The sequence below is a fragment of the Chiroxiphia lanceolata genome, chromosome 5 (genome assembly GCF_009829145.1).
Source record: "Chiroxiphia lanceolata isolate bChiLan1 chromosome 5, bChiLan1.pri, whole genome shotgun sequence".
Lineage (NCBI taxonomy): Eukaryota > Metazoa > Chordata > Aves > Passeriformes > Pipridae > Chiroxiphia > Chiroxiphia lanceolata.
The window spans coordinates 10,926,530-10,951,363 of record NC_045641.1 but is presented as its reverse complement, the minus strand read 5'-3'; the positions used below and the strand labels follow the sequence as shown (position 1 = coordinate 10,951,363).

Sequence of the window (24,834 nt, the reverse complement as noted above, 5' to 3'; positions counted from 1 at the left end):
AATAACAGCTCTTCTTAATTATGAAGGTGGACGCAGAAACAGGAAATTTGTTTCGAATATAAATCAAAGGCTTATCCCAACAACCTGGTAAACAAAATAGTCCTTACTGGGCATATTCTTGCAATCATTGAATGAATTTGCTTTGTGCTGCCGCTGTTGTCTGTGAGTCTCTCTTTGAAGAAGAAGTAGATTTTGGCATCATTGGGGTCAGTGCCATCTGGGATAACATGAGCATCCACAAAAATTGGCTCTGTAATGAAAAAATTTACCAAAGAGATGAAACCAATATGTAAGTATAAGAATAAGCAATTAATGACTTCACAGTTACTGACTGCTTCAAGGAAGCACTGTGTAATGCATATAGAGGTACTGCTGTGGAAGGCTAAGCTATGTGCTCTAGCTTCATGTCTGTATATAACAAATATCAGCAGGTAAATGGCTCCTTGCTGGCAGCCATATGTTTTTGCATCTTAACATTTTATTCCACAGCAGATTTTTAGAGGAGTGATCCAGAAGCAGTAGTATTAGGTTACTGCAGAGACTCAAAGACTTTGAGGAAGAAGAGGGAAGAATCTGTGTGCTATCTGGGGCCCCTAAGGAAAGTCTCATTGAGACAAAACATAAAATAAGGTGCAACAGCTTAGGAAAATAACAGATAAGGTTCATAAATAAGAGAGGAAAACAACTCGTGGAAGAAAAAAAAAGGTAAGAAGGATACACAAATGCTTGAGCAGCATTTAAATTCATATCAGAGGCTGTTAAACCTAACCCAATGTGCATGCAAAACACTGCAAAGGAGCACTAGTCAGAGAGTAACATAATTTATAACCTTAACAGCAAGTATATAATGGACAGTGGAAGAGTCCTCAGAAGACCTTCTCCTTTGCCTGAAGGAAGAAGTGGACCCTCTCCCTGCACGAAGGCTCTGTCTTTTCAATGATCATGCAAGATTGCTTGTTTGGTTGAAATGCAGTACAAATTTTGAAACAGTCTGATACAAAGGTTGACTGTCTGACAGAAAACTCCCTTTACACTGCAGCATTTTTCTATTCACATAAGCCTATTCTCAATTAATAAGTGTCATGACTACAGCTCTAAAAGGACATGAAAATAAATTGTACTTTCATGTACCTGTTCTGAACATAGGTAACAGGCAGATTTTCTAGAAATTAGGCATTTTTAATTGTTCTTTTTCTCTAATGCATATGTCAGGGTGTGCAGTTAAGTGTAAGAAAGTATAACAGAAGAAAAACTTAGAAAACAGACATAGTTTCCCATCCATAGTGAACTGAATTTATTCTGATTCCAACCCTATGATTTCACTGTAGTCACAGCCACATAGGAATGACTAAAGAGAGTCACGTTAAAAAATACCAAGAGAAAACCGCAGTAACTTTACTTCAACATACCTGAAGGCTTTCTAATATTGTAACTGCTATGTTAGTCGCTCTATAAATTTTGACATCTACCTTTGCTCAGAGGCATAAGCACCATTTAAATTCAGAACAGTTTATTTGGAAGGAGTTTTCTTACCAGTAAAGACAGGGAGAATTTTCACAGTGATGTCAGTGATGCAAAGAGTGAAGTGCTCCCACTCAGATATGAGTTTTCCTACTGTGTTTAGATAACCAATTCCTTATCACTGAAATAAGCAGCAATAATCCTCACTGACTTGTCTGATAATGAGACTCTCTTCTGCACACATTTTGAATGCAAGTGGTGGTGAGTCTTCTGCATAGATGTGGATCAGCTTGAATTAACTGAAGCTGGTACCTTAGAATCAAATACTCTAATTTAAGGCAATATCTGATGCATTAGAGGTGAAAGCACTTTTCTAGAATTCAGACTGTCTGACCACTTGCCATTTGAAAGGTTGCCACACGCTGTCCCTTGAACAGTTTGGTTCAGTCTTAATGCAAAAAAGGTCCTCAGGTGGGGTGGCCTAAGAGGTTTGTACATGCAGTGAATTCTTTACATCTGTGCATTGTCTACAGTACGTATTTACATACACTTCTTCATGGTTAACTTCATACATTAAATTCAGAGACAAGCTCTTTAAAAGATAAGCTCTTTATTTTAAGCAAAGCAAAGCAGAATCTCTGTGACATCCATTAAAAGATCTGGTAAAACAAAGGCATCTCACCACTTAGCCACTTGGAGTTATGCTGGTCAGTTCTCACCGCATTCCTCCTGGTCAGACTCCGAAAAATGGCCGCATCCGTCCCCATGAAATCAATATACATTCCTGAAAAAAGCTCTTCATCTGAAAAGAATTGAAATGGAGGGGAAAAACTCAATGCATTGTTACGGCTTTTGGGAAACTCAAAAGTTTATTTTAAATTCATCAGCTCTTTATTTACACAGGAGTCTATACAGATAAATAGTGCGTCACGGAAATGGGGTTTCCTCTGATTTACAATGACACAAACTAGAATCAGATTTTTCTTAAAGACTTTTAGGAAACTGCATCATTAAATGCCACAGCAGAGCTGTATACATGGTGAACCTCTTCACAGGAAGTTTAGTTGCTCAACTTCCACTGCTAAGGATCACTGGAAAATCAGACTAGTGTTATCAAAAATGTATCACATCCAATTTTTTAAGGATTCACTTCAAATAAATTTTTTTGCTATGGAAGTAGACAAAGTGACTGGCTTGAATTTATTGCTGTTGTAAACTGGCGCAACATTTATTGCAGTCAGTGGATCAGTGCCAATTTATACCAGCAGTATTGTCACAGCTGCCCCAGGCAGCCTCAAGCTGACTTCAGTATTGCAGAGGCCAGACAATCATATTATTGAACTTTACTCAAAGTAATAAGGAGCAACAATTATCCCCTTTTGTGTACTTGATTCCAAGTATAGGGTCATTATGCTTGAACAGAATTAGACACGCAACTCCTACATTAACAGAACTATGAACTTCTGCTCTCTGTGCAGGGCTGAACACACAGTCCATCAGTCAGGATGTGTATCTGCATTTGTTTGAGTCCATGTGTGTGCATAAACATATGTATATATAATTATAATTACATATACTATCATTTTCCACTCCATGAATAACCAAGCAATTTCCACTGACTAATGACAATGAAACCCCAGAGCAGAAAACAGTAGCTAAAATAAACTCTAACTCTGAGGGTGGGAGTGGTGGCTGAATACATTCCAGTACAGCTGGGTCCTTTGATTGATGTTTTTGTCTGAATTCCTGGACTACCCAGAGAGTGTGGTCAAGCTGGCAAGAGTCACAGGTTCAGAAGTTCTTGAGGCTATTTTCATGCTCTGTGTGTGTGTGCATGTATGTTCACACATCAATATGGAAGATTACTGGCTCATGAGAGAATTACAATAGGAGATTTTGCTTATCTGCTGCTAACTGGAGCCTGAACTGAACCCCTGTAGAGTATCCAGCAGCCACTCTTCTGCTTTCACCTCTCCCAGTGATGATAAGGTTCATACACAGAAGATTTAAAAAACACATTCGCTGCATGTTGGTGAAGTGTTTACTTCCTCAGCAGGTATTGACAGAGTGATGTTGGATCTATACACATTTATAAATGATTTTGCATATTTGCCTCCTTGTTTCAGTCAAACATGCTTACTTGAAAGAGATGAATTAGCTGAAAGAGATCAGGTTTATGCTTCCTGCTAAATGTTATGTACAATTCTGTGCACATACACATATGTACACACTTTAACAATAGTGCTGTACTATGTACTATTAATCCTATTACGTATCAGTGCTATTAGTTATGTCTTAAGCATTCCTAGTGTCTGCTTGCTAATCGTGTATCAGATGAAATCCCTCAGTTCCACTTCCTTCTGGTAAAATCCTTACATTCCACACAGCACTTGGTCTGCACAGCACAAGGAGCTCACACTACTTCACTTTGTTACTGGGGGGAATTACTGAGTTGATGAGGTCTGCTTTTATAAATATCTGAGTCTTGGTGGGGAGAGAGACATACATCCTGCACATTAGTTATGCCAAGCTGCTTCAAAGCACATTTTTCATTGCTTCGATGCAAATGTGTCTTTGTACAATGGCAAATTGTATGAAGTTCAAATTTGTTTTTATATCACCGCTTTCCTCTGAAAGGTGAATCAGCTTTCCTGCTGTATTCTAGGCTGGTGATGCCCAAAATGGTCAAGAAACTGCATCTATGTTTAAAAATGGTTCTTTCATTTTGGAAGAACTAGCCTGTCTGGCAGTATTTCCTGTCTTCTGAAACAAGAGGAGGGAATCCCTCCTGCAGATTGCCTGAAGAAGAGTCCAGTGCATGGGCTCAGTCCCCTCATTATAACACAAGCTGTGAGCTACAAAATGTTCCTTTTTCTGGTCTGGATACTGAGGCTAAATTCATTAGAGCTTAATGTTTTTGAACTGACTGGACTTTGTAGTAACAGGGAGGAAGTATAAAACCCAATCTGTGGGACTCTTTTTAAAAGGAATATGACCTTCGTGGAATAATTTAAACTTTGTAGATGTCATGAAAGATAAGTCAAACATTAGGGAAGGTCTCTTCAGACCCATAGCTGAGAGATCAAGGAAGGTAACAAAAAGTCTATTAAGATGAACAAAGCTGCCACAGATCTATTGTACAAAAAAATCAGATTACTCTACAGACAGTAATGCAGAAACAATGTACTTCAGTGGTACTACATACAATCCAGAAGGAACAAGGAAAGAAAACTTTAATTTTTTAATGACAGTTGATTCACTTAATAATACCAGAATAGCAATGAGCAGCAAAGGACTTATCAATCACTGACTTTGAACAAACATTTTCTTTACACAGCGAGTGTCTGTAAACACTGTCCTGTCCCTAGATCACTGATGAGATAAAGATGTAAGTACAGCCAAGGTTCAGACAGACATCTAGGTAGCATTTACCTGTTCTCTAAAGGTGCTTTAGTTCATATATTTGTGAATAAATATATCTGTCCTTTGTACTAAATATATTTCCAATTCAAAAAAAAGGCAATTTACATTTTGAACAGACCCTGTAGGATAAACTATATGACACTTCACTTAAGATCCATGAGATTCAAACTTTAAAGGAAATATCTGGCACAATATTTAATTGCCATTAATTTCAGTGGAAGCTGAATGGCAGAAACACGGCACATTGTTCCCTTGTAAACCTTGGGTGAAATAAAAGTCTGAAAAATCTGTGCAACTGCTGTTCCTCTCAAAGCCAAAAATACAGCAAGGAGTAGGCACATGTTGAATAATCAAGGCTTTGGCACTGTATGTCTGTGAACATGATGCAAATGTGAAAGGTCAGGTTACACAGAGTATATATAACACGCTTCCTGGTTGAAAAAAAAAAAAAAGGGATCTTTTACAGATTACTTAGGTTGCACAAAGCATATGCCCCCTTTGAGTTTTCTCTTAGGTGTTTAATAAGCACAGCAGAAATCCTTTGTCTGGGCTATATCTCACAGTCAATGAGTACAGTTGCCACCAGTTCACACTAATATTTGAGGAGTGGCAGTTGTATCACTTTGTGGCCTTTCAGATGGAAGAAAATTGCAAAATTGGTTGGGTATAAAGCCAATTGAAGAATGAAGAGCCTTGCAATAACGGGTGGGCTCTACAGCAGAGATGACAACAAAAATGAAATTCATAGCATCTAAAGTCTTCAGGCTTTCTTTCCCTGGCTACTCTGAGATTTTACAAATAATTAAATGAGACACAAGTTCTGTCTAGGATGAACAAGGTCAGAAACCATTCAAACATAAATGCTAGACAGGGTAATGTAAAGTTGAAACTAATCCTGGGAAAAAATGTGTAAGCTGGAAAATGGACAACCTTTTGTTTTCTCTCTCTCTCCCTTTCAAAGACGTCTTTCTGCATTTCATTTGTCCACCCACCTCTAGTTTCATATAAGCCTTGAGACAAGAAAGGACCCAACCTTGTGCTCATCAGCCATTCAGGAGGCTGGATTATGTGTCCAGCTCCTTTTGGGCATTCCGTCAATCCTCATGACCACACATGATCATATGGGTTTAGACTCAGCAACTTGGAGTATCTTTACTTACTGATCATAACAGACACCGTGTTCACGTTGGGGTTGAAAGAACAGCGTCCTTTTCCTGATTCACACTTGGAGTCAATCTTGAAGATTTGTTCCTGCAAAGTAGATTTATGTGTCACTTCTCATTTCAGAAACCATCAGATGTAAAACCATTTTTATGCCTGGCCGTTTCCAGCATTAACAATGCTCTATTAGCACTGCACTATTGGGTACTTTTACTGCACTATCAGCAGTTTAACTGGTCTATTCAGAATTCCATCATCTTGGTAGATAAGATTTTCACTGATACCCAGTTATTTTCAAGACTCTTGTTACAAATTCAAGACACTGAAACAAAGAATTTTTCCCTCTATCTCAATAAAGCTATGGAGAGGTTGACTGATCTCTGCAATATTATCTGTGGAGATTGCTTCTGTGTTTTTGAAGTTATTTATCATTTATTTGCTGAATACATGGTTATACTTACACCAGCCTAGGACATTATAATAAAGCTACTAGAACAATAATAACAATAATGCATATTAAATAAAAATTTCTTATGACAACTGTCATTTGATGATAGTATAAAACATTTGGTCTTTACTGATCTATCAGACACCCAAAAATCCCCTAAATCATACTTATTTTCTTCAATACCATCTCTTTGATAATGTGTAGAGCTCCAATTCCATAGTAATAGATGATTATAGCCTGAAATCTCTTGAATTTTTTTTTTCTGTTTAGAAATCATGGTATGGGGATTTGTTTATATTTTAACGTGATTTATGAACAGGGAACACATTTAGCAAAGTAGATAAAACCTGGACTACAGCTTGAAATACAAATAACCTGAGTATATTTAGAATATTTGCCCATTTTGGTGTAACTTCACTTCTTGGTTCCCACCAATACTAGCACAATGTGCTGAGCAAGAAGTGACTCGTCCAAGCCCGTTCCTTAAAAACTGCAGACAGAGACACTGATCCATTGCACATCAACTCACATACCACTGCATTCCAAACAGTTTGTTCCTAGGCTCCTGTAACAAACTTCTAATCTTTAATAAAAAGCCAAAAGACAAGTTTGCAAGAAAAACCAACCAACTAAACTTAAAAAATTTCAAAATAAAAAGGTAGCTGACAAAAATTCCACAGAAAGGCTTCTGTGATCTAGATGCCAATGTATTAGTTATTTGACAAAGGACAGCAACTCCTTATATTCTCTTTAACAGTTAATGTAAATCACAGGGGAAGGGGGATGCCACACAAATCCCTGAGCAGCCATTTGGCACCAGCAAATTGGAGATTCCATCAAGCTCAAATGCACAGCTGCAGCAGGAAGTTTTCATATCCATTATCCCCTCTCTTTTTGCCCTCTTCTGTTTTGCCTAATTTAATCACAGAGATCTTATCTATTGTTTCAGTAATAAGCTCTCTAAACAATGTTAAAACATAGGTTTAAAGTTTATAACATGATCTTGGGTGGCTTTTTGTTGTTGTTTCGCTTCTAGATTAATATGTAGCTTGATTTTAATCCATATTTACTATATTATACCACTATTTACCAATTCAAAACGCCCATTACTGCTCTATTAAACTAGCTCCAGGCTTACACTTGATTTTCATATATATTAAACTACCTTTTAGTCTATAATTATATCACATAGGATTACATTTCCTTCTGTTTGCATTTACTTTGACATTAGAATATATTTGGGTGACTAAGGGAGTAATTACCAAAGAGCAAAGTATGAAGTGTGTTAAGGAAGAAAATTAATTGTTGTATAACCTCTGTTTCAGGGAAAAGGTAAAAATTCTGCCTCATCAATGAATCCCCCTTTTTTGTGAGCTTATGTAGAATCTTGGAGCAAAACAAAAGAGCAAAACAGGCCCAGTTCTTATGATTGTTGGATACGACTCTGTCAGGTTTTTTAGCTTCTAGAGAAAAACAGATGTGCTTTGTAAAATATTCATTTTGCACGTGCAAAAACAGCCTTCTTTGCATGGAAAACTGCACTAAATTAAAGGTGAAATGATAAAAGCAGAGAAAAAAATGAGTTCTCCCTAGTCCCATCAGAACTACGCAGTTCTTCATTCTGCTCTAATAATTAGTCATGCACAGATATATGTAATGAGTTTAGAAGGAAATTCTTGGTTCTAAACTGTTATGCTATTGTTGGCCTGTACAATAATGGCTTTGAGCATGCAATGCCTACAGTAAAGTGTCTCACAGACTCCAGACATCTCAAACAGCAGTTTATTTAATCAATTGATATAGGCATGTAGCTATACAGACAGGCTAAGTGAAGCCAGTTCTTTTCCAAATCACGTATCTTTACCTTTCATTTAAACAATTTAACATATTGCATCATCTGGAGATGTCGTTTCCTGCATTCCCCTCTGTTCCAATTTCATTTAAAAAACCTCTGAAATAATGCGATTCAAAGTTCTCTGGGCTGCAGATTATGATAATAAAGGAATATTACATTAATTAGAGACAAATGATATAACTTCTTATATTTTAAATAATTTCTCAAGAAATAAGATGATGCTGAGGAAAGGTGACCCCTGTTTCAAAATACATCAAAACAAGTTAATGCCAAATTCATTAACCTAAGGGATGGATTTACTTAGTCAGTTCTGTTTGCTTGCACTTTTAAATCCAGGCCTACAAATCTCTTCTTTTGGATAATGTTTTAGGACTGAAGGCGCAGTGATTCAGTCTGCATACTCTGCTAAGGAGGCTGGAGCCAGGTAGGGATCTAACAAAAGTCACTGAGATCATCCTGTGCAAACCGATCTGGAGAGACATTGACTTATCACCTCCCTGGCAACCTATGCAGTATCTTGGTTCTTGGCCAGAATTCCCATCCCACTCCCAATTAAATCAGTGATGAATTTTCCAGTGTCTTCCCAAGAAGCCAGCCCAGCTTTTAAAGCTGCCCTCACATGGCAACACTCCAGGTAGGACGCTCTGATCTTCCTTCCCAACACATCTGCTTCCACATTGTTCAGGAAAATATACTGCACACCCCTGGGCCTCCAGACATGAATCTGACCTGAAAGCTACTGAGGTGCTGCCTCTTGATAGGTGCCTTTCCTTTTCCTTCTGGTTGCTTAATTTATTACCTATTACATTTGCACATAAACAAACATTTCACATTCAAATCAGGAAAACTGAACCATATACTTCTGAAACATCTGGTACTTTATATATTGAAAATGAACAGTGAAACTGAATACAGAAAAACTGGAGACTCCTCTAGAAAAAGGAAGATATCACAGTGAAGTAAAACTTTCCAACTTCACCCAGGCAGAATCTAGGGCAAAATTTGTGCAGTAGATAAAGTTCCTGTACTGGGATTGCATCTAGTGGGTGGTAAGCTGAAGTCCAGCAAACTTTTGCATCCCTGAATAGTTATCCAAACTAAGGGCTTCTCCCAGGAACCAGTAACACATGGAAGCTATAAAAAGTGGACTGTATATTTTACTGGCTAGTTCCTTTCAAGTATTTCTTGGGCATTTCCCCACCAAATGGTAGGAATGAATTCACCAGAAAATGTCGAATAAAAAGTAGTATCAAATGTCACCCAGCATTTGGTATGACTGTGGAATTTCGGACAACCACCATATTTCGGGCATGGTTTCTGATCATGGCTTTCCTTCTAGCTGGTAACACCTCAGTAAACTGTGGACCTTTGCTCTTTTGCTATTTAACACGGGTGAATGACCCTATTCGGATCACTGATTCTTTTTGCGTTTTCAATATTTTGACTTTTCACATCACACCAGTAGGATGCACCAGAGAAGGGAGTGGATAAAACGAAAAGAGACTCACCTCAGACCTGCGTCCCCTGTTGACGTACACGCACACGGGGCTGAAGGCGCCGCTGCCGCAGACGTACAGGTGTGTGCGGTTGTACGACTGTATCACACGCACAAAGTTTCCACAGCCGTGCTGCAGGAAGTACAGAGAGCAATAATTTCACACTGGCAAATGTTACTAGATGTTGGGAACTCCAGGGAAGAGACGTGATTTATAATTTTCATAGTGTCACAAAAACAGCTACTGAGTTTCTTAGTCTCTGGATTTGAACAGCTGCAGATTCTCTTTCTTTTCATGCCATTTTGCCTAGTCTGGGAACGGGGCACTGATAAGGCACTACAGAGGAGTTATAGAGGAGTGTGTGTAACTTTCCCACTTCAACACAGCAAACCAGTTTTCATTTTCTTTTTCCCCCTAATCTGTTCATCATAGATGGAGATTACCGAAAAGCAAAGCAAGCCCAAATCTCAGATCCCGTTATTTGTATAAATATTTTCTTTCCAAAACTTTAAAAGGAAGTTTGCAGTGAATTGTTGCTTCATTTTAAAGACCTACAGTAACATCTTCAAATCAGCATGAAAACTAGAACAGAACGTTAAAGACCACATAGTTTCACACCATCAGATTTATAGTTTTCTCCTTCCAGCATACCCCTTTCTTCTCTTCCTCTTTTATTTTTAACTGTGATCAACTGTTAACACACTATAGGTTGAAAACAGATTTTTTTTTCTGGATATTTTTTTCTTACCGAGACCCTGAAACAACTTTCATATTCAATCATCCAAACCTCACCAAAGACAGTGAGAATTGCGTGAGTTCTCTGAGCACAGGATTGGAAACTGTGTCATCAGTCAGCTTCATGAAAATCAGTAGAGTTAATCCTTGTTTAGCAGACTGCACTGGTTTATTTACATTTAGAGGCATTCACATTTTTGGTACAGCAGGAGCCAATACCACACTACAGCATCTGAAAGCTGGTGCTCAAGTGGGGTCTTCAGACTGCAGACAGTGGGTACCACCCACTCTCAAAGTCTGCTCCTGGGGCGAGCAGCCAGCCAGAGCACTTCCCCACTCCAAAGAGCAGCTCACCAGGCTGTTGAGCATCACCCAGGACATATCTGGAAAAGTACTATTACCTGGTTTGATTAGTGACAACAACAAAAAAAAAGAGAACGTGGACACTGCATATCTTTTCCCATCTGTCAAAGTCTGAAGGTACATTCTGTTTACATTGCCTGCTTCTCCAGAATTTCACTTTATAGATAGGCTTGCAAAGCATTTCGAAAGCAAAACAAACACTTCTTTCATTTTGCTTTGGCTGCACTCAAGGTGCTCTTACTTTATTGCCAAGTATGTAATTTGTGTATATGTGTGCATGTGGATTATAACTTACTGTAGGATCTTTGCCAGCCATTTTGCACTCTTCAACCTTGTTTGCTGATGCTGGCCAGGAAATCTGTAAGGAAAGAAGTATCATTCAAGTAGCATATTTTTCACATAATTTAAACAAAACATTTCACCGCCTAACTTACACTAATACTTTAATACTTTGATATCTTACACTTTCATTATAAGGAAAAAAAGAATTTTCATTGATACATGAAAATATTTTTGTCTTAGCATGCAGTAAACAAAATAAAGGTCCAGGTGTTTGGGTCTAAGTTTATTACATATTTTCAAGGCAAGTTAATCAATTTATTTAGATTTTTTTCTTCTAAATAAGAGAGATTTTTCACTTTTATTGCCTAAAGTAGTATCTTTACTTTTTTACTTTTACTGAACTTTCAGAAATTATGCACATTAGAAACCAGAAGGCTAAAACAGTGCAACAAAGGTTCTTGTAACAATTTTTTGATTTTAACATCAAAAGTTTGGATAGATTATGATATAACCTGCTTGAAATCTCAGGATTTCAGACTGATTTTGTTCACACAGTTTCCAACAAACACCTCAATGTCTGAATGTTTATCTGTTCTATAATCAAACTCTAAATATTTTGAGCTTCTTCCATTATTTATTTTGATTTTGAAATAGAAAAGACATCCATTAGAAATTTATCCCTAGAAATCTAGTAAGTGACAGAGCCTGATAACACTTAGCCTCAAGGTAACATAAACAATAGCATTAAAAGATCTCTGTTTATGTACATATATACATACATATGTAGAATTGTGGATTTGAATGCATATATGTACAGGATTTCTACAGAGGTATAAGATCAGCACAGTGAATCTGCCGTAAAAATAAATAAACAACCAGAAGACTGTGTGGAATTGCAGAGATTCATTCTGAGCCTAATACTGAGTGAACACATTCACTGCCAGAAAACTTTGTGTGTTTTTCCTTTCTGTTGACTTTTTTTATTTTTGTTTGTCCAGGCTGCTGAAATGCCTCACAGCTTTATACTGCAGAAAATATTTCATGCAACAGAGGCCTTCCTATCAGAATTAAACTGGACCTGCCACAGGCGGGAGAGAGTGTGTCATGTGGGGCACAGCTCCTCCCAAACAGGGGTGGCTGGATCACTGGGGAGATGGAACTTAGCAAAAAAGGTCACAGAAGCTATTTCAGATCAGAGAAGGCAGCCCTGTTTCAGAAGGAGATTTTGGTACCATCAGAAGGAGGGAAGGATGCATTCACACCATTGAACAAGAGGCATTTAATTTAAATGTGTAAGTTAGAGTGAGCCTCCCCGGGCTCCCTGCACAATCAATTCAGGTAGACAGGCACGTCCAGAGGGTGATTCAGAGCAAAGCCTAATTTAACTGTGCTCCATCACTCTCTGGCAGGGACCCTCTCTCTCCCCTGACACATTAAAAGCCTTGTCTCTCAAGGAAAGCATTTATCTTCCCTGCTGCAAGCTGGGTATCACTGCTCCTCAGTCCTTCTGAGGTACAGTAATAAAGCCCTGAGATTAAAGGATTGGATGGATTTGGTGGAACAAGGCCTTTATGGTACTTTTTAAGGCAGTGTAGTAGCTCTGGTAGTCTAAAGATAGGCAAGACTAAGTCTGTAGAGAGGTAACAGCTTAACAGTCAAGCTTTTGGGCACACAAGTACTTCTGCAGGTCACCTATTTCAAAAGCAGAAAAAAACCCAAATGAGATGTCTCAGCTACCCAACTGAAGGGCAAGGGCTGACAACAGACATAACAAGAGACTGGAAAATAGTTCAGCGATTAGGCTCCAGAGTACAAAACAAAAATAAATGTAGTTGAAGATTAAAGGCAACTCTGTCCTTGTCTGTTTCCCTATGGCCTGAGAACGACAGCATGTATCTTATTCTTACTTACAGGCTCCTTTTAACAGTGCATCTCTGAACTATCTTATCTTATCCTGGAAAGGAGTGGAAAGCATCAAACCATACAAATTTTCCTTATGAGGCCAGGCCAAGCTGAATGTTGCTTCAAAAGTAGTAAGCAGGTCAGTTTTAAACAGTGTTCAAGGAACAGCTTCATCTGTGTTACACGTGAAACAAAGACTAACAGTTCAATAAGGTGTGGGCCTGGACTTTCATGCAAAATAATGAAATACATATTTTTTTGTCTTAAAAACAAAGGCATGTAATAAAGCAACCTCAGATTCTCAAAACAAAACTCGAACTTACACTGAGAGGATCCTGGCTTATATTGTTAATATTCAAAGACAGAATATGATCTTTACTGCCCACGTAGATCCGATCCTGATCTTCATCCATTAACAATATCCGGTAATCCAGGGGACTGTGGGATATTCTGTGATATTCAGAGGTTTTAGTTTCTTGCAGCTCTGAAATAGTAAAGACAGTTACTTAACCAAGAGATTCAGTCGCCTTTTTTGCTTCTCACCTGCATTTCTTTCTAAATAAACACATCTTTGGACATAAATGGGGGCAGTAAGAGAGGAAAAACCCTCATTAGACACTACCTAGTAATATAATGGTTGAGTTAAAACAAATTTTCTTTTCCCAATTTGAATACAATTCTTTTGTACATTAAGTAGATAGACACAGCTCATAAAAATCAGGCAATGCTATTATTCATTCATCTAATTAATTCTTATTTTAATGGATATAATTATTTACAGCTTTGGCTTTTAAGGAAGATAACATTAAATTAGTCAACGTGTTCAATACATTTTGAAGTTTATGACTGCAGAAAATCCACAAAATCAATGAAAACTACGCAAGAACAGTTTACTTTCTTTTCCTTACAGGGGGTTCATTAAGAATAGGTTTTTATCATTTTCAAGGTCAAAGTTTATTTGGTTCATCATCATGCATGGCTTACTTAAAAATAAACCAAAACTATTCAGTCAAGCCTAAATGTGTCCATTTATTCAGCTGTTTGTTTATGGGCTTTGGACCAAACTACCAGAACTATAGAACTAGCTCTACTTTTCAACATAAAACTTTCTTCAATAAAGTGAAGTGAAAACATCCTTTGATCTTAGTAGTGCAGGATCAGGCCTGTTACAGGAATAGCATAAGCATCTGCAATATAAGTATTACTTGCTGCCCTCAAGAAAGCTCAGCCTTCCTGTCTTTGCTTGGCCAATATATTTTGGCCCCACTCAGATTGTTTTACTTTTCAGTAATACAGAAGGGATATTTCTCAAGAGCTGAGAATGGAAAAATAAAACCTTAATAATCGATTTGCCTTTATTAAAATATTTAACATATAATTATGCTTTCTTACTTCATGAACATTAGCATTGAATTGTGTTCCCCCTGACACTAAAAGGGTGGCAAATACACAGCACATATGAAAACAAAGCTCTGGTATAATGTTTAGTCATAAATCTAAGAACTGAGTCCACAGTTCTTAGTTGCCAACTTTGTCTGGGACAATATGGTTTGTCACTGTTCCTAAAGCTTAGGATTTTTAAAAGCAACATTTTTGCTCATTCGTTACCTAGAGAAAACAGTAGATGTCTTATACCAAACTAGTCATCTAAAACTATTGTCATTTTGGAAAACAAAACTCTCAAAACAAATATTTCTGGATATGTGCTCTGTTTAAAAAAACAAAAAAGTGTGCTAAAAAATGTGTTCCTAAGTATGCAGCTTCTGTAAAATCATATTTAGCTGAAAGCATAATTTTTTTCTTTGAAAATTTTTTGGAGAGCAATTTTTAAAAGGCAAAGCCTGAAGTCCTGGGATTCTATCAGATATCTAAAGATTGAAAGAATATTTGTCAGAATATAATTTGCATTGATAAATATGATACATAGCTCCGTTTAATTTTTATCATGATTGCTAAATAGTTTCATGGAAAGATGAAAAATATCCTCAGTTACTGAAAGATGTGCAACAGCTTTCAGGAGCTGAATTGCCTACATGCATTTATTTATGGTAATATTAAAAAATACAAATAATATTTCTATTTCATATGTCCCTCAACAAAAGATAAACATACAATCAAGATTTACAATCTGTGCCTAAAAGCTTAAACTGAAACACTACTTGTTAAATATACATGAAAATTGTCCACAGTACTTTCAGAAGTCTTTCTCCAGTGCTTGAAAAATCAATTGTTTTATTTAATTTCAAAAAATCCTCCTTGTAAGCTTTTAGCTAGCATTTTCAAAGGCACTCGGGAGACTCACCAGCATAGTGCCATTAACACACCGTACCTTTGCCTGCTCTGAAATTCTCAGACTGACCTTTTACAACCAGCCTGAGAAGTCAATGTTCATCCCTTTTCCTGGTGGCATTATTAACCTTACCACAACATTTGGCAGCTGTAAGGTGAAACTGAAGCTTCTCATAACTGCACATTTGATATTCTAGGAAAGCACAGATAAACTGGGAGAGTTTCCTGCCCAGCATAGGGTAGATGTGAGCACAATGACTGCACAAAATAATGTCCCTCCTTATCGCTTCAGTGACTGACAGGGGTGGACAGTGAAAACACTGTGATTGACATAAAAGATAATCATAATCATGACAATTGTTTTTAAGCAAGAGACAAAAACAGTGACAGATACTTGATTTCCATGACTTTCTCTTATTAAAATCCATTATTTTCTTCAAATTGTAACCTCTTTGCAATGGTATTATTCTTTTTAATGTTCCAGAAGGGTAATCTGTCTCCGTCAAGCTGCTGATAAGCAGAACACCTTATTACACATTACTAGACTATGGAAACTCAATGCCATTCATAAGAGGAAGGAAAGCCATGAAAAAAATATTTTCATACAGATTTATTAGTTTTATTTCTTTTAGTGCTGAAGCTTAGAGTTTATTAGACTCTTCGGGCTACTCAAGCAAGTGGTGAGGGAATTTATAACTAATCAAATTTTCTTTTCATGTAACAAAATTTGCCACACAATCACCCAAGAAAATTTGATTTTGTAAAGATTTACTATCTGTGTGTTATTACTTGGAAAAAGTGGTGGGTGGAAAGATGCTGTATAGTCTTCCACGTTCCATTCATCTCCAAGTTTTTGCTAAAAAATCAAGTAAACATTTACTGACATTCAGAGCAAATTCTATTCCATACTTTGGGAATTAAACCAAACGCTGAAAGCAGTAAACCCTATATGGAGAATGATGATGTAGACACCTCTCTGAATATTAAGAATTTTGTTTGACAATAAAACAATATGCAAGTAACTTTCATCCTTAATGACAGAAGAATAATCTTTGCTCATCATTTTTTTCATTAGCCATTGAATTTAGTTTTGCCTTTCCTCAGGGATAAAACCAAAACCAATTTGATCCCTAGTGTAAGAAATCTGATCTTAGAGGACAGGGTATTTTAATGAAAAGATAAAAGCCTCAGTGAATTCTCTTTACAGAACCATGTGCATTATTGAACTGCACATTTTGGAGATCCTATTGACTGGGAGTTTTCTCTGTACACAGTGGACAGCTTACTGAAAATTAGACAGTTTAACACCTACTTTAATTATCCTACTAATTCACCACAAAAAAAGCTAATGCAAGTATTATTTTTAAAAAGTTATGCTCTCCCAGAAGAAATAACAAAATATTTCTGCAATATCTATTACTGACATCACAAAAGCCTTTGTAACACAAAACTCAATATGTTGGCCAGAACAAAACAAATTACACTTATTAGAGACTGGGAATCCAGGTGTAGTTATATCACGCAGCCTATTATACCCAAATTGTCCAACCTGCATAAGGATATTTGAGCTAGATCCACTCATCAAGTAGTCCTCCAAATGTCTTATTTAATCACTCAACATCAATCTTTCATCACTCCTTAATTCAAATTCACTGGTGTCACAATGTTGAAAACAGCATGACTATCCTAGCCTAAGGACTATAATAATGCCTAAAATGTAAGATAAAACCCTAATATAAGTGACTTCTCTGGTAGACATCTTATACTAATAAGGATGTTTGATGCACACGCTACTGAAATTTATGCATTTTTTAGCAGAAGCTTTCCAAAATATGATTATTTCCTATTTGCAGACTCACATAACCACTTATTACTGAAAGGTTCAACATAACCAAGAATTATCTTTACCTTGCAGGGTTTTATAAGCTACAGCATTGGTATGCAAGCATCCCCAGCCCCAGTTCAAAGCAATGAGTTTATCCACTGATTAACTGTGGATAAACTGTGACACATGAGAGACTGGACGCAGTCATGCCTGCACTATGCCATCTTTGCATTTCCAGCAAGGCTACTTTGAGAAAATCCAGGATCCTCTGTGCTAAAGTAAAAGAAATAATATGCTTTCCTCCTCTGTCCTGCTGGCATAAGGATTCAGTCTCAGAAGGCTGTTTATGGGGAAGTTCAGAGAAGAAGCAGAGGTTTGGTGCACGTGCCTCAAAACCAGTCAGGGAGTAAAGCACAGCAATCCCTTCACACGCAGCACCACAGTGAAGGGCATTAACACAGCTTTCTAGGAAGATGGGCTACTTCTCCCCAGGGAACCTCTGCTGCCCAAACTGGCATGGATTTTATGGAGCCTTAGTGATTTGGAAATCAGCAGTACAACAAATGCTCTTCTATTTTCCGTTCTCATGGGGCCTGGGGTGCACAAATGACACACCTTATGTACATCCAGCAGTAGGCTCAACAACATTAGCATCCAGTTATGGAAGCTGTAAGACTCTCTCAAGCCTCATTAAGCCTTGAGTTTGGGCCAACAGATATGCCAGCCTGAGCCAAATGTGAAACTGCAATGTAAAATCTCACCTTCTAGGAACTGGAATGAAAACTCAATTTTATTTTTCTTTCTTTTTCTTTTTTTTTTCTCCTAGAAAGAAATATTTAGGTAGAACAATGTTTTTGCTTAGAGCATCAGATGGAAATGGCCCCCTTTTACTCATAGGTCACGTTTAAACAGGCAAAAAAGTAATTTGGTCATATAAACTTAGACAGTGTACATAACATTACTAGCGTTGAATGAAAAGTGTGAGTGGAATCTGAGGTATCTGCAAAGTTATCAAAAATAATTAAAAAAAATACTTCAGCCAAAAGAAAAGGTCTGGGTTTTTTTCAGTTTAAATATTTTCTTTTCTACTTTGCATTGATTAACTTCCCTGTTTTGTAACTTATTAGTAGAAACGACTGGAAAAGATCTAGTTAAAAGGCATCAGATTTCATAAGAACCTGATTTTAATTATTGTTTTCTTGCCCTTACTTCTAATTTTTCAGTAAAAAGACAATGAAGAAATAAATGTATTATTTTTTTTAGTTTACACAGTGCTTGTGGAAACAGTGTGCTGTTTATAACATTGCTTTCCAAGTCTGAGGATACAATAGGCATATTTTTTAATTTTATGTATGTAAAGAGAACAAGTAAAGTCTGAGTATTTCTTTTCAAAACTTCAGAATGAGTCACCTTTGCACTGTCAATATTTCTTTTCTTTGAAGAAATATATATTGATTCCTTCTACTTAAGAGGATGAGACAAGAGAGCTGCTAAAGCATTTTGCCACTGCTCATGCAGTGTTCAAACTAAACCCCACCCCTCAGCCACTCTCAAGCGAAGCTGATTATAAATGGGTACACAGTCATTTGGCCAAAGAGACATAAGCAGCCAGATGTGCTACTAGTCAGTCCCTTGTGTGCCTTAACCACACAGGACCCAAAAAAGCTCAGGTGGACCTCTGACCTTTTCTTTATCTCTTTATCTCTTCTTCATGCATGAGGGTCTTTGCTCTTTTCTTCAATGCTGTTACAATGAAATCTGGCTTTTTGCATAGGAGGTAATAGGTTTATAAGGAGTGGAAATCACAGATGTGCACACTTGCTTGCTTCTGAATCTGACTGAAAGGGGTTTAATTGCATTTTTATTAAAAAAAAAGAGCAAGTGAGAGGGGAGAAAATAGATTTACAAGTGCTCATAAAATCACAAGCTAACTAATTAACAAGATCTTTTGGAGGATAGAGAGGAAGAGAGTTCAGACAGTACAGGCTGAAACAGGAACGCTTTTTGCCCAGAGCTAAAATGTATAATCTGCTAGAAGGAAACTTAATTGCTGTATTTGGAATGAGAGTAAATAACAAGGAAATGTCAATGATATCTAAATATGATCTGTTTTAAATATACACCTTGAATACTTGTGGGTGTATTTGCTTAATGAGTTGAAAGTGGAATTTAAACATTACTGGACTGAGATAGTGCAGTCTGTTATAGAGAGAAATCAGAGCACCAAGGTGAAGTCCTTGGAGAATCAGGCCCAGAGGTGACTTTAGCATGTCTGAAGACCAATCTGTCACCTTGAGTAGCTCAATATAAATGTTAGGACCAGTAAAACACTCAGTAGCTCTTTGTGAAGGGGACCATGTGTTGATAGAAAAAGACATCCCAGTTAACAGTTGACCTTAAGCAGAGCGTTCACATATGTCAGTAGATGAGTCTTTTTTTTACAATTTGCAAGACACACAGAAGTCCTAAAATCCTGGTAACTCACAGACTTAAAAAAGGTCACAACGCAGTATTAACTACTTTTAATGCTGGGCCGTTTTAGAAGTTGTACTGAAAGGGGAATCACTCATAACAGAGTGCTGTTTTATTAAAATTTACCAAAAACTACGAGGGAATTTTTCATCTTTGATTTAGTACTTCGAAGAATGAAGGAGGGGCAGATCCTCTGAGGTGTGGGCAGCTGCCAGTTTTGTGCAGAAGGAATGTGCTTTCTAAGCAAAGGCAAACACACCAGAAGAGAGTCACTTACTTGTGTGCGGCAAAATGTATTAACATGGCTCTGTGGCACACTTATGAACCCAACATACCCGACAAAGTTACATGCACTTTTACTGAAGCTTTACATTGTGAAGAACAGATATAATTTTTTTTAACTTAAGTAGATATTGTTGTGATGAAACACCACATTCCACAATAGAAGACCCACATGTCAATGTTTTTCAAACTGCAGTTGCACAGCTATCCTAAGTCTTGCCAAATATTCCAGTATTGAGATTCCTTCATTGAGCATTACGCAAGACCACCCACACCCTGCAGCCATCCAGTCTCACTAGGCTGTAGACTCATCTAGCCATAATTTTCAGATTATTCCTCCATCTACCTTGCTGTAAACCTGGAATAACTCCTCTAAAGTCTGTATAGGTATTTCAATAAAAACACTGAAAAGCGGGCTTTTTATTTTTTTAATAAGTACTGTGCAGTTATAATTTTATATAAATGCAATTTGTATGTTTTATATCAGATGTTACAAATATTGCCATTCTACAGAACTTTCCAGAAGGTATCTGATTCTTCAAATATCACCTTGTTCTTTTCTGCCCATTATTATCCTGTCCAGGCTGAAAAGGACAACTTTGGCAAGCATAAGGACAGGTCAACTGAGTTTAAGATTACTGCAGCTGAGTTAGCCATTCAGATGGGAGCCAGTCTTCTCCGAGCTTTGTGTACAAAAAGCTTGTGTATAACAGCTCTGCAGAACGCAAAGTGCTCTCCAAGAGCTGTAAGCTACATACTTCCAAGTCTGCACAGTTACACAGAGTTTACCCTTTAGTTTCTGTCCGAAAGCTATGGAGAGAGGGTCCTTGTCACACTGTCAAAGGCTGCAGAAGCTCAGCTTGGGTGCACTCAGTGGCTTTGCCATTGGCACTAGGGATGTTTTTGTTTTCCAGGTGCAGGAGTGAGAAGCTTTCAATTGCCAAGTATGACATTATTTTTGAGACAGAGTAAGAAATAAAAGCCACACCCATGGAGAAGTCGGACAAATTCCACATAATTTTACTTCTTTTGGGAGAAGTATATCTTTTCATAGTAATCTCTTGTGTTTTTTCTCTTCCCCTTTTTCTTCAGTGGACCACCAATCACATCACTGGAGGAACGGCTGTGATTCTTCCTGCGATGCTCAGACACACAGAGAAATGTTCCAAGTAGCTATCAGACCAACTGGCCAGCTGAAGCCCTGACTGTATGCAGACACCAAAACTCTTTGATCCAAATTTACATAGAGATATGAGAAATGGAAGAAAGTGAATTATTGTAATTGTCTGCCTGAAAAATGAATTAAGACTGAAGCTTGTGCTATTCTCCAAGTCAGAAGTGGGCAGCAACATGTGACTTGGGAGCTGTTCTCCCGTCATTCATCTTTATCCCATTTGTCACTAGTGGGTTGGCCACTGGGAGGAGAACAAGGTCTGAGGGGACTTAGTTTTGCATCTCATTCAGGCTATTGTTTTTGTGATAAAAGCAAACCTTTTAAGGTTTGGATTTAAGTACCTGACTATTTACTCCCCACAAAGGGATGGGACAGAGATGTCAGCTCAGACGTTTTTGAATATTGGGGAGGGAGAGAGAGGAGCAGGGAGAGTGTAAGGTGGAGTGAAAGGTAGGTTGTTTTACTGATAGAATTGTTTTTCTTTGCAAGTTTACCTTTCTGTTTCAGTGTAAGCACTTACTTTGCAGATTTACTGAGGGAGCCTGCAGACAGTGAAGATATAATTTGCCTTTTGCAAAACTGATAGAAGCAGCTACTCTCTAAATGTGCAGTTCATTGATGCAGCAACTGTGCCTCTGAACTGTAGTGAACTATTAAATGTTGTGGAGTGATCAACACCTTAAATAATGAAAGTATGATAGTAGTCTCTTAACTTCTTTTCAGAGTGGAAAAGCTCTTTACATCAACTCACATGCAGTCTTTTTCTCTGAGCATATTGTCACTAAGCTGCCCAATTACTCTTGTTACCAGAGCTAATAAAAACCCATAGAGAAAACACAGCTCAAAAACTGAAATATTTCATTATGGTTTCTTTAATAAAGTAAGAGCCCACTTCACTGTGGCGAGGTAGAGGAACCCTTTTCATTATATTCCTTTTTCTCCTTCAAAGAGTAACCTCCCCAGAGATACAGATAATCTCTGTATATCTACAATTGGCATTATTGCCCTTGCTGCAGTAATCCTTGCCTTTATTGATGTTACCAACTGTACTGCAACTCTAGCCACGTCACTTTATCCACAGATCTCTTTAAAACATATTGTTCCTATCTTCTCCAGTCACTTCTCACCCCTACTCAGTATAAAAAAAGGCAACTTAGTATATGCAGGCTTGGTTACAGTTTCATTATTATTATTATCAATTTAATCAAATTAGGATTAGCCATCAGGCAAACATCAGGCATAAAGAGATCAAGCTAAATCCCAGTGCTTAGCTTTCATTCATTCTTCATTAAAATAATGTAAAATTTACCCAGTTATGAGCTGAAGAATGCTTGGAGGGCAGTATTTCACATTCAAAAGAATTTCAGTAATAATTTCAATGGACTACTGAATTAAAGGGTGGTATTTTTATACACTGACAATTTTGAATACAGAGGGATGCTCATAAAAACAGCCATGTTGTCCATAGCAAAACCAAGAGATGGTGGGTACCACATATAAATAGGTAAACCACTGCTTCCTTTTTTAGTGTGTTTTCCTGTTTCCTCAGTATGTCAATGGTATGCATATACCTGGTGTCTGTATACTCATGTCTATATATCAGATAAACATCTCTGTATACCAGCTCTAGATAGTTAGCAAGCTCTGCTTTACATCTGGGAAGGATAAAAGAAAGAGCTATTCTCACTCCACTATGTGAGAAAACAAAGCAGCTGGAGGTCAACAAATGGCATCCCCCCCTCAGTGAACCTTCAATGAACCCCTAGTCCAACATGATGCCAGAAGGTCATTCTATTGGAGATAACAAACTTTACCAAAAGCGACAGCCATGCTTGATTCCACGGTGGCTTCACGACTGGATTTATCCAAACCTTCTATTGTTATTTCTATTTGTAGAAATATTAGAATAACAGAAAACTTCTCCACAATATTCTTCATTCCTTTTCCTATGTTTCTTTGTTGCTCTGTATGGTTAAATTACCCCTCGTAGCCTAATTTGAGCTCTTTTATTAAATTTTATTTTGCATCCGAGAGGCCACCCAGCCTTTTGCACTGACAGGAAGCAAGCTGCTTTCTGGACGTGGGTGTTTGGGATGCTTTCTGAAGCCAAGGAAAGTTTGGTTTGGGAGAAAAGCAAAGGTCAAGCCTATCCTTAAATGTTTTCCTGTTGGTTCTTTTCTTTCCTTGAAATACATTTTTCTGGTATATTAAATACATTCACGCCCATCAGAGGAATAGCCATGTAGTTTCATTAGATTGCACATTAATTTTTTTTTTTTTTTTTTCAAGTTACTGTTACCTGTTTCATTGAATATAGGGTTTGGCCACGTCCCCCAGAGGACTTCAGCGGTTGGACACAACTGGAAATTATTAATTTCCTCATCAGTGTTCTCTGTTTGTGCTGAACACCGAGGACTGTTATGAGTATTTTCAATATTAAATTAATTAAGACTTAGGGGGTTTTTGATATCAGCTTCAAAAATAAAATATTTCCAAGCATGTATGCAGTGAAAAATATTTTACTTAAGCTTATTTATCTGCAGATTTGGAAGCTGGAAGTGGGTCTGTCACTGTTAGGTGTCATTTATGAGATGTGGCTGTCCCTACTACTGGCTCAATGGGAGCAGGAGTGCTCCAGCCCCACGGGCAGACGTGCTCATGGGCAGCAGGCTTGCTGTTCTAACACACAGAACACACCCGTATTTCACTCTTTTTTGCACCATGAAGACTGACACAAAGAGTGAATTTAGGAGCACATTCCAGAGCTGCATGCTACCATCAATCTTCAAGTGATCACCAGCTGGTATTTGGGTGCACAATAAAAGTCATGTTCAGAGGGCTGAGCTTAGCCTGGTGGATTAGAGTCCCCTCAACTCTAAATCCTATTCTGCTGGTATTTTACTTTTTGACTTTAGACATGTCACATAAACTCACTGACTTACATATGTGAAGTGAAGGTAACAGTTCGGTATTTATTTGACCGGGTTGTTTTTTGGGTTGCACTTGGTAATGTACAAAAAAGCCTTTGAAATGAAAATGAAATAGCTGGAGGAAGTTATTTCAAATGTATTTCACATGTAAAAAGAGATTTTTTGTTTGTTTGTTTGTTTGAAGTCCAGACATTTCAGACTTAATAAGCTCAGCCAAAACTCTGAGATAACTTTTATGCTCTTCTGTTTGGATTTCATTTGAATGGGAAGCCATTAAAGTAAATAAACCTTCTGCAGTCACTCACTTCATGTTTAAACTAGACTTGCCATATTTATTTGGCAGGATGACCATTTAGTATTTGATCAAAAGAATTGGAAAAAAGCATAAGAACTCCCTCTTTTGCATTTAGGCAGATAGAAAAAAAATTAGATAAAACTTTTTGTTTATATTCAACTTTCAGTTATGAAATCTCTCATGATTACAACACTATCTCTTTCTGATAATGGTAGCTCTAACAGGAGTGAGCTATTAGTTTACTTGGATATGCTGAAAATTAGCAAAGGAAAAAAAAGAAGACAAATCATTGCTCCCAGGAAAAAGGTAGAAGAGTCAAGATGAGTAACTACTACTATGTGGACCTCCTACAGGTTCAGTATAGAAATAGAAGCTTCAAGGAAGGAAGAACTCAATCAGCAAACCAAACCTGAAGGGTATTTAGATTCCTGACAGATTAAA

At 37.5% G+C, this 24,834-nt stretch overlaps 1 protein-coding gene across 4 annotated transcripts in view; it reads right to left on the bottom strand.

The window, feature by feature from the left end:
- The window catches only part of SEMA3C (semaphorin 3C), a 114,018-nt gene that overhangs the window by 34,449 nt on the left and 54,735 nt on the right, over positions 1 to 24,834 (bottom strand). For all 4 annotated transcript variants that reach the window (XM_032688436.1, XM_032688439.1, XM_032688437.1 and 1 more), the window contains 6 exons: positions 13,450 to 13,610; positions 11,238 to 11,300; positions 9,857 to 9,976; positions 6,045 to 6,135; positions 2,144 to 2,263; positions 108 to 250 (listed from right to left, as the gene is read on the bottom strand). In XM_032688436.1, the coding sequence (XP_032544327.1) occupies positions 108 to 250; positions 2,144 to 2,263; positions 6,045 to 6,135; positions 9,857 to 9,976; positions 11,238 to 11,300; positions 13,450 to 13,610 (698 nt within the window). The remainder of the gene's footprint in view (positions 1 to 107; positions 251 to 2,143; positions 2,264 to 6,044; positions 6,136 to 9,856; positions 9,977 to 11,237; positions 11,301 to 13,449; positions 13,611 to 24,834) is intronic.